Here is a 14,486-nt window from a genome sequence, read left to right as displayed (position 1 = left end):
TTGCGACAATATTGTCAAGTGTAACTTTTTGCCGTGATGGGCAATTTACAATAGCAATATACAGTTACGCCCGCTAAACCCTTCTATTTGTAGTAATATATAGGTTTTGTGGATTCTCCAAAAACCCAAGGTAGCCAGAGCCAACAACTGAGCTGCACCATACAATGATTTTTCATTGAGTACCGAACATAGGGCCTGATTAGGATGTCAGGCTGACAGCCACCAACAGGCTGTCTGTGGCGGTCCACCAGAAAGCCAAAATAGCGGTCTGAGGGACAGACCGACTCCTCCGGCAGGCTCATGGAGCCCGTCCAGGTATGGGTCGGATCGTAATCCCTACAAACTGGGCGGCGACTGTTCAGGCTACATCTGTATGGATTACGATGTCCCTTTCCGACAGCCTTTTCATGGTGGTTTTATAGCTGTGGGAAGGCTAAAAGGCTGCCAGAAAGGGATCGCATGGTGAAAATTGTTATGGAAGGGGGGCGCCCCGAGAATAGCAGTCTCTACTCTCAGCATTCCACATATGAAGGATGCATAGAACTACCTAATGTTAAGTGCTATTATGAGACATTTCAGAAGTGTGGTCAAATGTTGGGCGTATGCACCGACAGAAGACCCAGTGTTTAGTTTAAACAGAGAGATGTTGAGGGAGAAAGGCTATTTGCATGCTGTTTATGATGGAAAGGTGTCTGAGACTACCCCTGTGACAAAAGCGGTTGTAGCAATAAGGCATGAGGTCTATAGAGGTATGGGATGGCATGGGGTCCTCACCCTAGGGACCCCATTGGTGATGGGCGAACGACTGAGAAAAATGTCTAATTTTCATGATATAGCTCAGTACTTTTGCGGATGTATGGGATGCTAACCGGGTGGTTGCTTTTGGTTAATCAAACAACAAAGGAAAATTTCAAATCGAATTGAACAATTGAAGAGCAGCAAACAAAAAACATTCTTTTTAGTTTTCAGCTCAAAACAAAGGCAGTTTTTGAAAAAACCGAAGGTAATAACCAACAGTTTTGTGGTTTTGGATATACCCACGATCAAATTAGTCAGTCAAATTATGGCACATGCTTTTGATCACAAATCAGTGAATTCAAATATTTTGGCACTCGTTATTCTGGCTGGAGAGATAATTCTGTTAAGAATAATTATCCAGGAGCTACCTCTTTAGCTAAGTATATGGCCCAGCAATATTTTGTCTTAACCATGACACTCACACTATTTGTGTGCCACTGCAGGCTTCTCTCCTAACCACCAGCAATTTATTTGAACCCCGATGCACTAGCTATCCCCCAATTGTATTCGGTAACGAATCTCCAAAATAGCAAGTCGATGCCAATGCACTTTTTGTTTTGCTATTTTACATAGTGCGACCTCGACCCAAAGGTATTGGGGCATTTTACATGAGTGCCAGTTACATTACACAAGAACACATTCATTTTTGGTGTAATGGGGAGATTCCTTGATTTGCCTAGACTCACACGATGTTGAGCCTATGTGGAAACTCAAATTTGGCTCACAAGCTACAAAGTCGGCAGCTCTGACAGTTATGACCTCTCCCTACCCCCTTACATCGTTCTACTTGCTAAGGAAAAGGGGAGTGAGTTCTATACACAGCAAAATGCATCTTGAATTCCACAGGAATAAAAGTGGAGTGCACCCTGCCTGCGCACCCCAACATGGCAATAGAGGCTTTTTAATGCCTCATTTTGGGCACTACACTCCTTTTCACCTCCAACAAAGCTGGAGAGGACCATTAGACCGCCCAACGCAAGAAAATATCCCGTGCTTAATCAGGTCAGTCCCCTCACAAGGCCATTCAGATAGTGCAGCATTGGTGAATGTGAGCTTCTACTCTCTGTTAACTGACTGCCTTCTGGAGAGAACAAGGGCAGTCTAGGGTTAGATAGAATATGCTGAGGCAGTATTCGCTGAGAAACACACATTTCTAGGTTGAGGTATTACTGTTAAAGTCCTCAAATATTCATGAGTTTTCCTTCCCTTAGTAATAAAATGAAAGAGAAGCAGAACACTCGGGACGTTTTCTATTGCTTACCATACATCCTGAAGGCATTTAAAAAGAAGAGACAGAATAGTTTTGGTCTTTTGCAAGGAAGGATCAACTCTGCCATGTTCTTATGGAGACCCTCCACAGGAGATAAAGTGGCGGTGAGTGGCAGGCACTTTCAACAGAGCATAGACAAGACCCGCTCACTGTGCGCTTACAATCACTCACAAACCTTTACCCTAAGAGCGGCTCCTGTGCACCATAAATACCTCAGGGTTTCATCAGAATTTGCTCTTGCATTTTGCTGAGTGGTAGCATTTAGCAAACGATCAGGACACAGCAGCATATCTCCCTTTGAAATAGTTAATTTGCTCACATGAAACATGAGTGCAATAGATGCCTTCACTGCCTCACTACGGTACATCTTATGAGCTTTTTAAAAGGGGTCGCTCAGCTGGTGGTTTTACAATACTTTTCTAGACGTGTCCTTAAAAAAAGCTGACACGGTTTCCGGAAATGTATTGACTTTTTCCATCATGGTGAAAAAAATCTGCCACTTTCTGCAAAACTTCTACTCATTAATGTCAGTGAGCACCCTTGTTCAATCAGAAAATATTCCCTAATCATTTCCTTTGTGGACCAACTTTAACCAGCTCATATTGACGTTTCTAGACCATGAAGCCATCTTAACACAAGTCTTCAATCTGGACCTATTTCATACATGAGACAACAAGACTTCTTCCAACCAGTAGTTTCTGAGCCTCGGTTCACAATTCAATGCAAAAACGCCAGATAGGGGTATTTTTTTCAGTATTCTTTATTGAGAAGGTAGTTGAACGGGTAGCGTGATTTCCTCTAGACCAACAGGTTAAATAGTCACATTGTGCGCATAACTGTAAAGCAGTGACTGAGTACACCTTTGTTTTTTAGCACCTTTAATTGACGTACATGATTAACTTCTGACTAGAAAGTGATGACATGCCCCATAAATTTCATTTTCGAGCTTGTTCAACATTGAGAGTCAAGGAAACTGGATCGGATTGTGCACTAGATCAACGAAAGAGAATTAGATGGTGTACCTTTGGCATGCTCAAATTTAAGAAATTGTCCCTATGCCAATTTGACAAATATGATTGCCATTGCTACCTGTTTTGGCAAATGAATAACTTGTCAAAGTTGTAAAGTAAACATTTATTGGTGTTTTATATCCACAATACAAACGTGTTAACTATTTTGTATTAAAAGCTGTTTTGAATTTTTTTTTTTTTAGCTTTTCAATTGCGGGTGGACACTTTTAACATGCATGTGTCCAAACACCATCTCCTGTTTTAAAAGCAAACAAACAATAAATAAATAACAAACGGTGGGAATTCAAAGGTCATCAGCAGCTAAGAGGCCCAATGAAAACCCAAAGGTTGAAATGTTAAATGGGATTCTTGGATGACTGTCACAGACCGATAAAAGCAAGTCATCTTGCTTAAACGATATGTAAAAACGATGTGTAGAGTGTTGCTCTAGCCTTCTGCCCCTAAGAGAGGGTTTTCAGAAAAGGGTCAGAAATATAATGTGTGATATTTGGCTGTTCTGCTGTTTCTGTGTAGCAACTAGGGTTTCTAAGGCAATTCTTTTCACTGATTTAAATACCATCGTCAGTCCTGCCCAAAGACTAATGCTGCCCAATATATGACAAATAATTTCTTGCTCGAATATTTGCCAGGTTACTCCCATTGTGTTTAAAGTGTTCAGTTAAAATTGGCAGCGTTTATAAGCTGTTTTATGGATGTTCACTGTTCGACTCCGTCTGAGAACGTGTTTTATTTCATACAACATATACAGAGTACAGTGCAGGTGTACTCCATTTCATCACCTTATGTTGTTTGTCCTTTGCAGTAGTTTTCTCGTTTCTCCTCGTGACTTATTGAACTTGTATTTCTTTATGGCAGTAGGAAGAAATATTACTTCATGTTGATGTTACTTATGGAATTATAAAGAAATGATACTTCATTTATGATGTTACTTATGGAAGAATGAAGAAATGTTAAATTTCTTTTTGATGTGTGAGTATTACGAAACCGATTCACAGTGCAAAACATAAAATATTACATAGACTTAAGTACGGGATCGTTTTCTGCTGCTCCTGCTGCTTAATTAACCACAGTAAAGTGCCTCCAAAAAAGCATGTAGGTAGTTTCAAAGCTGCACCACATGTTGCACCAAAGCAACAAAAAAATGAGACGTACAATTGCTTAGTTTGCATAATCAACTTTGTGTCATTAGTAAGGGTCCTCGTCTTCCTAGAAAAAAACAGTTTAAAGCTATCTTAATACTGGTACAGAAAAGAACTGCTTTGCTGCCTTTCTGTTTATGACAACTCGGCCTTTTTGCCGCCACTGGTGGCCACCCACATACAGATAAGTCTCCTTGTATAATTTAGTGGTGATTGAGAGGGCAATTGCCAACAGGAGCTCTGTAGTAGGGATGGATATTATGGGCACATCTTATATGATCTTATTAGGTTGAACAAACTTTCTTAAACCGATGTGTCAGACCTACTGTAAGAACGATTCCCACTCCAGATATAAATATAAGTTCTTTTATTAACAACCCCATACACCATGGAGGGAGAACACCTACTAGTACACCTCTTTGCTCCAGAGCTGCGCCTCAGCTCACACCCACCATTCTAATACATCACAGAATGTACAACCCCCACGTTCTACAGTAAACAACAAGGTAATGCAGATAGCCCATTACCACACACCATCCCCCTAAATAATCAAACAAAGAGAGATTGAAAAACTATGCAACAATGTAACCTCTTCAAATGAAATTAGATTTATTGATATAGACCTCATCTGAGATCCACAATATAGTAAAATAACATGTACAAGTTACAAATCCCATTGTATTATAATATATTATAAAAATCTTTAAAAGCAAAATTGATTATTGTTCTTAGCTTGTATATCTCTAAAATAGCGGAAGTAACACTTTAAAAAAGTTAAAAACATTGTAGCATACAAATTCATCAGGAGGGTTTCTTATGATCTCAATCAGATCTGTATTTCTAAGAATATTATGTTTTATACAGATAGGTTTTAAAAATCGTGAACGTCCCTCAACCAGACTGCTATTTGGACAAACAAATAAAACATGTGCCAAGTCTTGGATTCCTTCATTACACAATTCACATTGGCCTGTTTTATTAAAGTTGCCGCCCCACTTTTTTGTTTCATCTTTCAGCGGGAGTATCCTCAGCCTTAACATCAGAATGCAACGCCTAAGCTTGTGGTCCAATGTGAAAATCAAATATTTTGGTCACTCTTTATGCTCCACACTATCTAACGCCAGCTTGTAGTGCAATAACTGTTGACAGTAAAGTTTATCCATTTCGAAGCTCAGCCTCTGGGTAGTTTTTTTAAAAACAAACTTCAAAAGTTCTGGGGACCAGCTCTATAAAAGGCTTTCTGAGCATTGAAAGTGTTCCAGAGAGAACTCTAAATTTTGTTTAAAAGTATACACTCCTGAATCCACCTTAAAAGTTACCTGACGTAAAATTGCTTTTAATGTACCGTTGGGTGCATGTAGTATGTTATATGCCCATGCAACAAGATTTGCTATCGCTCTCGCATATGCACTCACTACCCCTAATTCCAGTCGAAGTGCCTGAACAGGAGTGGCTTAGCTTGTCGTCGTAAGCATGCGCAAGAGTTTTTCCCTCCCTGAGATTTTAAAAACCCCAATGGTTTATAGGAATATATATTAAGCCATATGTTAAAATCGAGGTAATCTTTGTTCGAAAAAAACCTATTCATTAAAATAACATTGATGCCAATACTGTACCATCTGTTAAAAGTTGTTTAGATACATATATAGTCATTAAACTTCAAAAGCTTTTTTATGACTCTTCCGTACCTACCAATAATATTTTGACTGATACATTTGATTTGCCACTCTCTTGAACACCATTCTTTTAATTTGATTAGTTTCTGTATTTGGCCCCATACGACCATCGTTATAGTTTGATGAAACTTTAATTTCTTCCATCCAATCATAATTTCTTTGATCCAGTATACAATTATTTTAATCCTTGCTTACATTTAACAAATCAGCTTAAGTGCCATACCTTTCCATCACTGAGGAGTGTTGAATTGCAAATAAATGTACACACTCTCATTGAGTCAAAAAATGTGCTTTCACCTTTACATACTTACTTTTCTTTCTTCACTTTGACCCAAATGCCCACTTCAATTGGGACCATTTTGACTCCCGGTTTCTTGATGTACCAATCTTTGTATGCTTGTTTAGCTACTCCTAGTTTCTTCTTTAAATTTTCAGCAGGTCACTCTTATACTTTGCTCCCAGGTGCCCATGCTAAATCTTTACTATTGGTAGTGAAGGCTCCTCCGCTAAGGTGGAGGAGCGGTGCCCCTCTGACTTCAATAGGAAAAAGAAAGTTATAATGCATCGTTATTATTTTCTTTTTTGCATTGAAGTGAGTGGCTCACAGCGCGGGGCTGGCCAGAGCAGAGCGAGGAGTAGTTTGCACTCCTTAAGTGCGCAAGACTCTATGGCCGGCCCTCTTGGACTGGCCAAACATTCCTGTGCACTTTCCATCTTCCCCACCAGGTTACATTACACAGTCTGGTCATGAACATGCAAAGCCTCCCAGTCCACGTCTGAGCGCCGTGGTTCGGCGCTGAGACCAATCACAACGCTGCATTGCAGCTTTGTGATTGGCTATGAGGAGCCTGGAAGCCCGGGTGCTTGTAAACCATTAACTTACCTTTGTTTATTTGTAGGTAGGTTAATCGGGTTATATTTTGTAGAATGTGGACATACAGGGTGATGTGATTTAGGATGTATTGGATGGGGGAAAGGTTTGGGGCAATACCAGTGTTTGTGAGAAAAAAGTGATGAACATGGGGAAAGTTTGATTTTAAAATACGCTAAGTGAATGTCTTGCATTAAGGGACAAGACAAATTGGGTTTGCAGTACATTTGTTTAAATTGATTAAAATAATTGTATTGTATTATAATTGCATTTATATAGCGCATACTACCCCAGACGAGGCGTCAAAGCGTCTTTTTGACGAGAAGCACGCTACTCCGAACCCATAAAGGATTAGTGTTGAATTAGTATAGTGAAATATGAAAGTCATTTGAGTGGTGGATAGGTTTGTCAGTTATTTGGAATCAGAAGGATAGTGGACGGAAAAACAGAGGGAAAAAATGTTTGCATTTATATAGCGCTTGTTGCCCCTGATGGGGCGTTGAAGCGCTTTTTTGGCGAGTAGCACGCTACCCGGAACCCATAAAGGATTAGTGTTGAATTAGTATAGTGAAATATGAAAGTAATTTGAGTGGTGGATATGTTAGTTATTTTGATTGAGAAGAGTAGCGAAGGGATAGAAGAGGGGAAAGGTTTGCATGTATATAGCGCTTGTTACCCCTGATGGGGTGTTCAAGCACTTTTTTGGCGAGTAGCACGCTACTCCGGAACCTATAAAGGATTAGTGGTGAATTAGTATAGTGAGTAACAAACTGGTTTTAATTTTGTAGTTACCCCAGATGAAGGGCCATCGATCCCGAATTGCATTGGTTTTATGCAAAGCTGACTATTCAGGATGAACAATGTATTCCCCATGTGCTGGAGGAAAAGTTCTGGACAGGCATATTTTGAGCATTTGAAGCTATGGGAAATCATCATGTGGATGGAAAAAACGTATGAATAAACATTTGATGGAAATATGGATTAAAATTAAATAAAATAGATGATCAAATTCAAAATGGAGTCTGTTGAGTATTGAATTTTTTTTCTGTGCGATTAGGAATGGGGCGTAATTGCTCTCTACGTTTCTCGGATTTTAACGCACGTGCCAGAAGGGCAGAGCACAAACCCAGTCTGCACACGACAGATTATTAGTTATGCCTGGAGCAATCATTAACATTCTAAAGAATGATGGTGTGCATTATATCATTTATTTTGACACAGGGGTGTGTGCCCCATGTCGATTCTTCATTTTTTCTACACCGGGAGACACAGGCTGCAATGGCAATTTGCATGAGCTTGGTGAGAGGTCCCTTAGGGTGGAACAGTTCGTGCTGCAGCCCTTCAGGACCCTCATTTGTTCCAAGGCCCTAGGTACCATGGGTACCACTTACTAGGGACTTGCAGGGATCCTTAAGGGTTGCCAATTGTGGAACAATGGTACAGTACAGGCAAAGAACACTGGCACTGGGGACCTGATTAGCAGGAATCCAGCACAGTTTCAGTCAAAGTTGCATCAGACACTATGCAAAAAGTGAGGGGAGTCTGCAACAGAGTCCAGTTTCCTGCAATCACATCATGACATCACAGAATGTAAAATTTTCCATGTTCTACCATAAACAGCTAGTTAATGGACATAGCCCATTACCAGACCTACACTTAGAACCCTCTTTCAACAGTGTCTACTCCCAATCTACTGTTGAAATAAAGGGCAAAATCCTCTCCCTACCAGCTATCACATAGGAGAAAATCTAAACACTTAATCCACAACATAGAAACTGTGTGCGAATACTAGTATTCACTTTCTTCTACATTAAACAAGTGAGAACGGAATTCACTCTTACATTAACATTGAAAGGTTTCAGCATGATTCTTCTCCTCAAAGTTCATGAGCAGTCTTCTGTTATTGGCCATTCCTTATGAACCTGCCTAATTACTTCACATTTATTTTGGTGAAACTCCAAATGTAGTTCGGGTCATGTACCTGAGCCTGATCTTCCCCAAAATCAGTATTGATTCAGTATTTGTAGGACATTTACTCGCCATCTTATTTTTCTTAAGTCGCTTCTATTCAGGCAGACGTCAATATCTTTCGGGTTTAGAGTTCATCAGCAACAGGTCCCATCATCAGTTCTAACCGTTTCATCACATATCCATAAGGTATAAGCATGCAAGGTTAGTAAAAAAAACATAAACAAGTACACACTTCAGTAACAATATTCTTTACGAAACGCAAAATGCATTTCCCTCTTGGTTTGCTTTTCTGTTCAAGAATAATATGCAAATGAGTTTAGAAATGACGTATACTGTCTCGGTTTCTGTTTTTAGTTTGGATAATATACGAGCAGGTGATGACTGCCGCACTGGACTGCAGCCGTGATGACCTAGCTATGGTAAGTGACGTTGCGCCTTTCTTTGCAGTTTTAAGGTGCTGTGTAATTTTGTAAAAGTTACATGGTTTTGGTTCCAATATTTTCAGAGCAGCTACAGCCCTAAGCTGAGTGTCGGGGGGCACAACACGTATTATATTACAGCTTACTTCGATATATTTTTTGCTAGTTTCACTTCATTTTGAACTTTGTGTGAACATATATTTCCTCTTCGTTATATCTTTTTCAGTGTCACTAAGGCGCTGGGTATTGTGAACTCTGAAAAATTGAAAAATGCAATAGCAGTGGGATTTTACACCGTGAACCAGGTGTGCAATAACAAAGGAAGGGGTGTTACATTGTGAACTCTCCGACAAATGAAATAGGATTGGGGTTTGATACATAGGTCTCTAGGTTTGGCCACAGTAAATCATTCTTGTTGATACATGTAGGTTTTATGTTAATTTCAGCGTATACTTTTGGCCTGCTTAAATGTTAGATGTGCCTTTTAGGCAGATATCTCCTGGTCCAATTCATGTTGTAGACAGTAGGCTAACTTTATTGACTTTTAAATGTGATGACAAATGCAGAAGGCCTTTTTACATTGTAAATGACATTGCTAAGCCTTTAGGCCTACCTTTGTAGATAAACTGTGATAAGCCTTATGTGTTGCAATAGGCCTATATAGAAGCATTGCTAGTTTTCAGAGTTAGAGTTTGTTTGTGTGTGAATATTCACCTCGTACCACACATACACACAACAGGATCTATATTCGCTTAATTGCCCCCTGTGATATTTCTTTGGTGTATGTGATTTGCATGCTGCCATGCTGGGAGGCCCAAGCAGTTTTTCTCGAAATCCTGTAAATAATTGTAATGTGCTTAGTATGTAGTTGTGTGGTTATTACAGCACTTTTCTTTTTTTTTTTTAAGAAGCATTGGCTAGACCCTGATTTACTATTATGTTTTTATGTCACTGAGTTATCATTTTCTAGACCGCATCACCTCCCTGAGTTAGCCTTGGTTTGCTTTGGCTCGTTACCCAGTGGCATAACGAAAATTGCAAAGCACATGGAGGGGGCCCCTCCCCGCGGCGGCCTGGCCCACCACCTACCACTTTGCCCTACCACCCAGAAATCTAGTATATTTTGATTTGAAACCTCCAACATTTAAATGAAATGCCTCTATATTGTCTCTCTAAGTTCTAATGAAAAAGTGGGAAACACTCTTAACATATAAGCTACGCCATTTGTATCAATACTGTCAAAAGCAATTATTTAACTGGGACAGCAATCAGAACAATACCAAGGAGCGATCCTATTGTCTCAGGAACTGCCTCTGGCTGAAGAACAAAGAACAACTATTAAGGGTCTGAATAGAATTGACATTAATGGACAATAACTTGAAACTTTGAAAGACAAACCCAAACCTGCAATTCCATAAAAACTCGACTGACAATATACATGAGAAGTACACAAAATATAACTCGATATCCTGCGAAAGGCAAGAGAAATAGACTGGTGAATTATCTGCATACCACACACTAGCGACTGTCAAGGGTTCTGCATGATAATAACGTGAACTGGGGAAGCAATTTCAATTTCTACCATCATGTCTTTATTAGTAAGCATTGCAAAACAGGCGGGCAAACGAGGCTGAGGAAGAAAACTGTTTGGATGATGCAGAACATTGATGCAGATGTTTTGTCTGTTTTAATTTATCATTTCTGTAGTGTAAACAATGCTAAATACAAGATTTAAGGCACACATATTGCAGACAAGTGCAAGCAACACCATAAATAACACTGCATGTAGAATAAAAACAAACCATATCAGCAAGTACCTAATGACAGTCTATGCAAACTGTAGTTGGTAAAGCAAAAGAAAAAGTGCAAATACTTTCAAAGTGCATAATAAAGCAATCACCAGTCCAGTAATATATAATAATCAAGCATGTTTTGTAAAACAATCCAACTTTCTTCTTACATCAAGGTGAAAATACTTTCAAAGTGCATGGTAAAAACAGGTCCAGCAGTATGCAAAAATGAAGCCAGGCTAGTCAAACAATTCCCTGTTTGGTGTGTGCATAAAGGAACATATTTCAAAGCAACTGGTAAACAACAACAACTACAGCACCATACAATAATCAAACCAGTTTCAACTAACAATTCCCTTTTTGAAGGCTCAAATATTTCCAAAATGACTGGCAAAAAGGTAACAAGTACAGCAGGCAGCAGCATACAAAAAAATCAAACCACTTTAGTCAGACTAATTCCCCTTCTGTTTGTGCATGAAGGCATAAATATTGCAAAGTGTCTGGTAAAGAAATAACAATTTAGCAGCATAAACATCAAACCCGTCCAGTCAAACAATGCCCCTTTTACTTGTGCATAAAGGTGCAAATATTTTAACGTGAGTGTTAAAAACGATAACAAGTTTAGCAGAATGAACATTAAACCAGTCTCTACAAAGTATTCCCCTTTAGTTTGTGCACAAAGGCGCAAATATTTAAGTGACCGGCAAAACAAAAACAAGCTCAGCAGCAAAATAAACAAAGCGGTTTACTCAAATGATGCCCCTTTTGTCTGTGCAAAAGAAAGTGTCAAGGGGGTGCATATATGTCATGTTAAACTGAATACATTTCTGCTTGCCTCTATAAACGTATGCTCAGAATATTGAGGTAGCCTCTATATAAGCAAACAATATTTAAAGTATGATATACTGGCAGAATGCTGGGGGCATAGTTGCCAAGGTTTCAGATTGCCATGTGGGACATTTTCACCATTTCAGTGTAATTATGAGTGACTTTTCAACCACTATGAGTGACACTTTCTTGCGAGCAAAATTAAGCAATGAAGACGATCAACACATATAAATATCAGAAATAACTCCACAAAGACCATTCCGGTCGAAAGACGTCAGTCTTTTGGATAAACTACTATGGGAACTATATCTCAGAATGTGAGCTTTCCTCTGAGTGTGAACACGATGCAGTGCTGTTTGCATTTTTATATTGGGACATGCTCCCACTACTGTGCACCAACCCTGACAGGTGGATGCGTTAGGAAGAATTTTCGGTCCTTTCATATATCTCTCTCTGTGACTCTTTTTATCCCTCTCGCTCTCTCCCTCTTTTTATCCCTCTCTCACTTTATCGCTCTCTCTTTATCCCTCTCCTCTCTCTTTATCCCTCTCCTCTCTCTTTTTATCCCTCTCTTCTCTTTTTCTCACTCTCCCACGCTCTCTCTCTATCCCTCTCCTCTCTATTCTTTTATCCCACTCCTCTCTGTCTCTTTTTTCCCTCTCCTCTCACACGCTCTCTCTATCTCCTCCTCTCTTTATCCCTCTCCCCCCTCTTGCATGCTCTCTCTCTCTCCCTCTCTTCTCTATCCCTTTATCCCTCTCCTCTCTCTTTTTATCCCTATCCTCTCCTCTCTCTTTTTATCCCTCTCCTCTCTCTCTGTGACACTTTATATCCCTCTCCCCTCTCTCTCTCTCTCTCTCTCTCTCTCTCTCTCTCTCTCTCTCTCTCTCTCTCTCTCTCTCTCTCTCTCTCTCTCCGCTGTCTTTATCCCTCTCCCTCTTTTTATCCCTCTCTCTTTATTCCACTCCTCTGTCTTTATCCCCCTCCCCCTTTTGCTCTCTCTCCCTCCTTTTATCCCTCTCTCTTTATTCTTCTCCTCTCTCTCCGTCTCTTTTTATCCCTCTCCCCCCTCTTGCGCGCTCTCTCTATCCCTCCTTTCTCATTATCCATCCACCCACCCCCTTTTTGCTCTCTGTATAGCCTTTGCGTCCTTCCTCGCTGCAGCCTCCTCTCTCTGTCGCACCCCCCTTTCCCGAGCGTAGGCCCGGTGATAAAGGCGATGTGACGCCTGAATGCACCAGTGAGGTGTGTGGGGCAAAACTTGCCCGAACTGCCACATTCGGATATTACTTGCTTTATTTTAAGACCCGTGGAACATAATTGTGTCCCTAACAAAAGGACATTTATAGGAACGTTTGTAGCAGATTGATATTATTTCCTAGACAACGCTTTACTTTACTTCCCAGAAGAATATTTTTTCTAATGTGCAACTGATTGAATTTGTCAATGAACTGAGGGTGCGAGAGTGGCTTTCGTGGACAGGTGGTGGCTGCGGTGCTCAGTGGCGACCTATTACTGCAGAATTTTACAGTGAATTGCCACGCTATAGCTTGAAAGTGTTCACGGATACACTTATAGCCCCTTGGCCTATTCCTGTGATGTAATCATATGTTAGCATATAAATTAAAGAACCTTCTGAGTAATTCGCTGGTGCTTTTAATTGTCAGTGATTGAAACCAACGTTCGTAATAAGCTGTCTCGTTCGTTGCAATATTGCACCAGGTTGCACTGTTTTTTTTGATCTGAAAATATTAATTGAGTCATGTGTTCTCCATAGAGGCAGCCTTGCTAGTACAGATGAAGTGCCATTTTCACACAGTTGTGAAAAACGTCACCTTGCCTTTAAACATCCATCATGAAAAATAAAAATAAAATTGGCAAACCGCTACGCACCTGCTCTCATCCTCGGCTTGTGCAATGTAACTTACTGCTCCATCACGCTTCATACATTTTGCGCCGGTGACCTCTGTAGTACCGAAGCGTTCATTCATTCACACCCGGAGGACAGTACGCCGCCTTTATCGCCTAGGTTTAGCTGAGGTTGCTCGCCTCCAATCCGCACAGACCTCTTTCATACACTCGTCCGCTCCCTAATCAGATAATACTCTTGTTTGCTTAAATCTTTCAGAGTGGGGGCTTCTCGGCGGATTATTTATTCAATTGTCTCCTCCTCCCCATTTCCCGCGCATCATAAAGTACATGGGTGCTCCCAACCCCAGCAGCTGCGAGCGACCCATATTTAACCAGGTGTTTAGTAGCTAACTCACAGCAACGCTCTGCACTACCCGCTTCTCTTGGGCCTACCTTCCTTCCTCAGAGGTACCTGAGGAGCTGTGTATTATCGGTGTTATGAGAGTCAGGTCTTTGGAATGGTTGAAGCAGTGAATAATCCTTTTACGACACTTTTTTGTTTTTTCTTTTTTCAAGAGTTTTATATAGCGCGAGCTAGACCCGAGACATCGGGTATCGGAGCGCTTTACATGAACATCAGTTTCGTTACAGACAGATACATTCATTTTTGTTAGGCACAGGGAGATTAAGTGATTTGCCCAGAATCACAGGATGTTGAGCGTCGTTGCCGAGACTCTAACACGGTTCCCCAGCTTCGAGGTCGACGGACAGCTCTAACCACAAGGATACATCCTCTCCCCATGGCAGATGAGCGCCCGCAGAGCCCCCCCTCCCTGCTCGAA

General features: G+C 40.5%; 1 protein-coding gene across 1 annotated transcript in view; it reads left to right on the top strand.

Annotated features, from left to right (window-relative positions):
* Positions 1-14,486, top strand: part of EMC2 (ER membrane protein complex subunit 2) — a 165,804-nt gene that overhangs the window by 23,686 nt on the left and 127,632 nt on the right. The window contains exon 3 of the mRNA XM_085605091.1: positions 9,111-9,175. Coding sequence (XP_085461217.1) covers positions 9,111-9,175 — 65 coding nt within the window. The remainder of the gene's footprint in view (positions 1-9,110; positions 9,176-14,486) is intronic.

This window comes from Triturus cristatus, chromosome 5_1 (genome assembly GCF_964204655.1).
Source record: "Triturus cristatus chromosome 5_1, aTriCri1.1, whole genome shotgun sequence".
NCBI lineage: Eukaryota > Metazoa > Chordata > Amphibia > Caudata > Salamandridae > Triturus > Triturus cristatus.
This window is presented reverse-complemented; position numbering and strand designations above follow the sequence as displayed.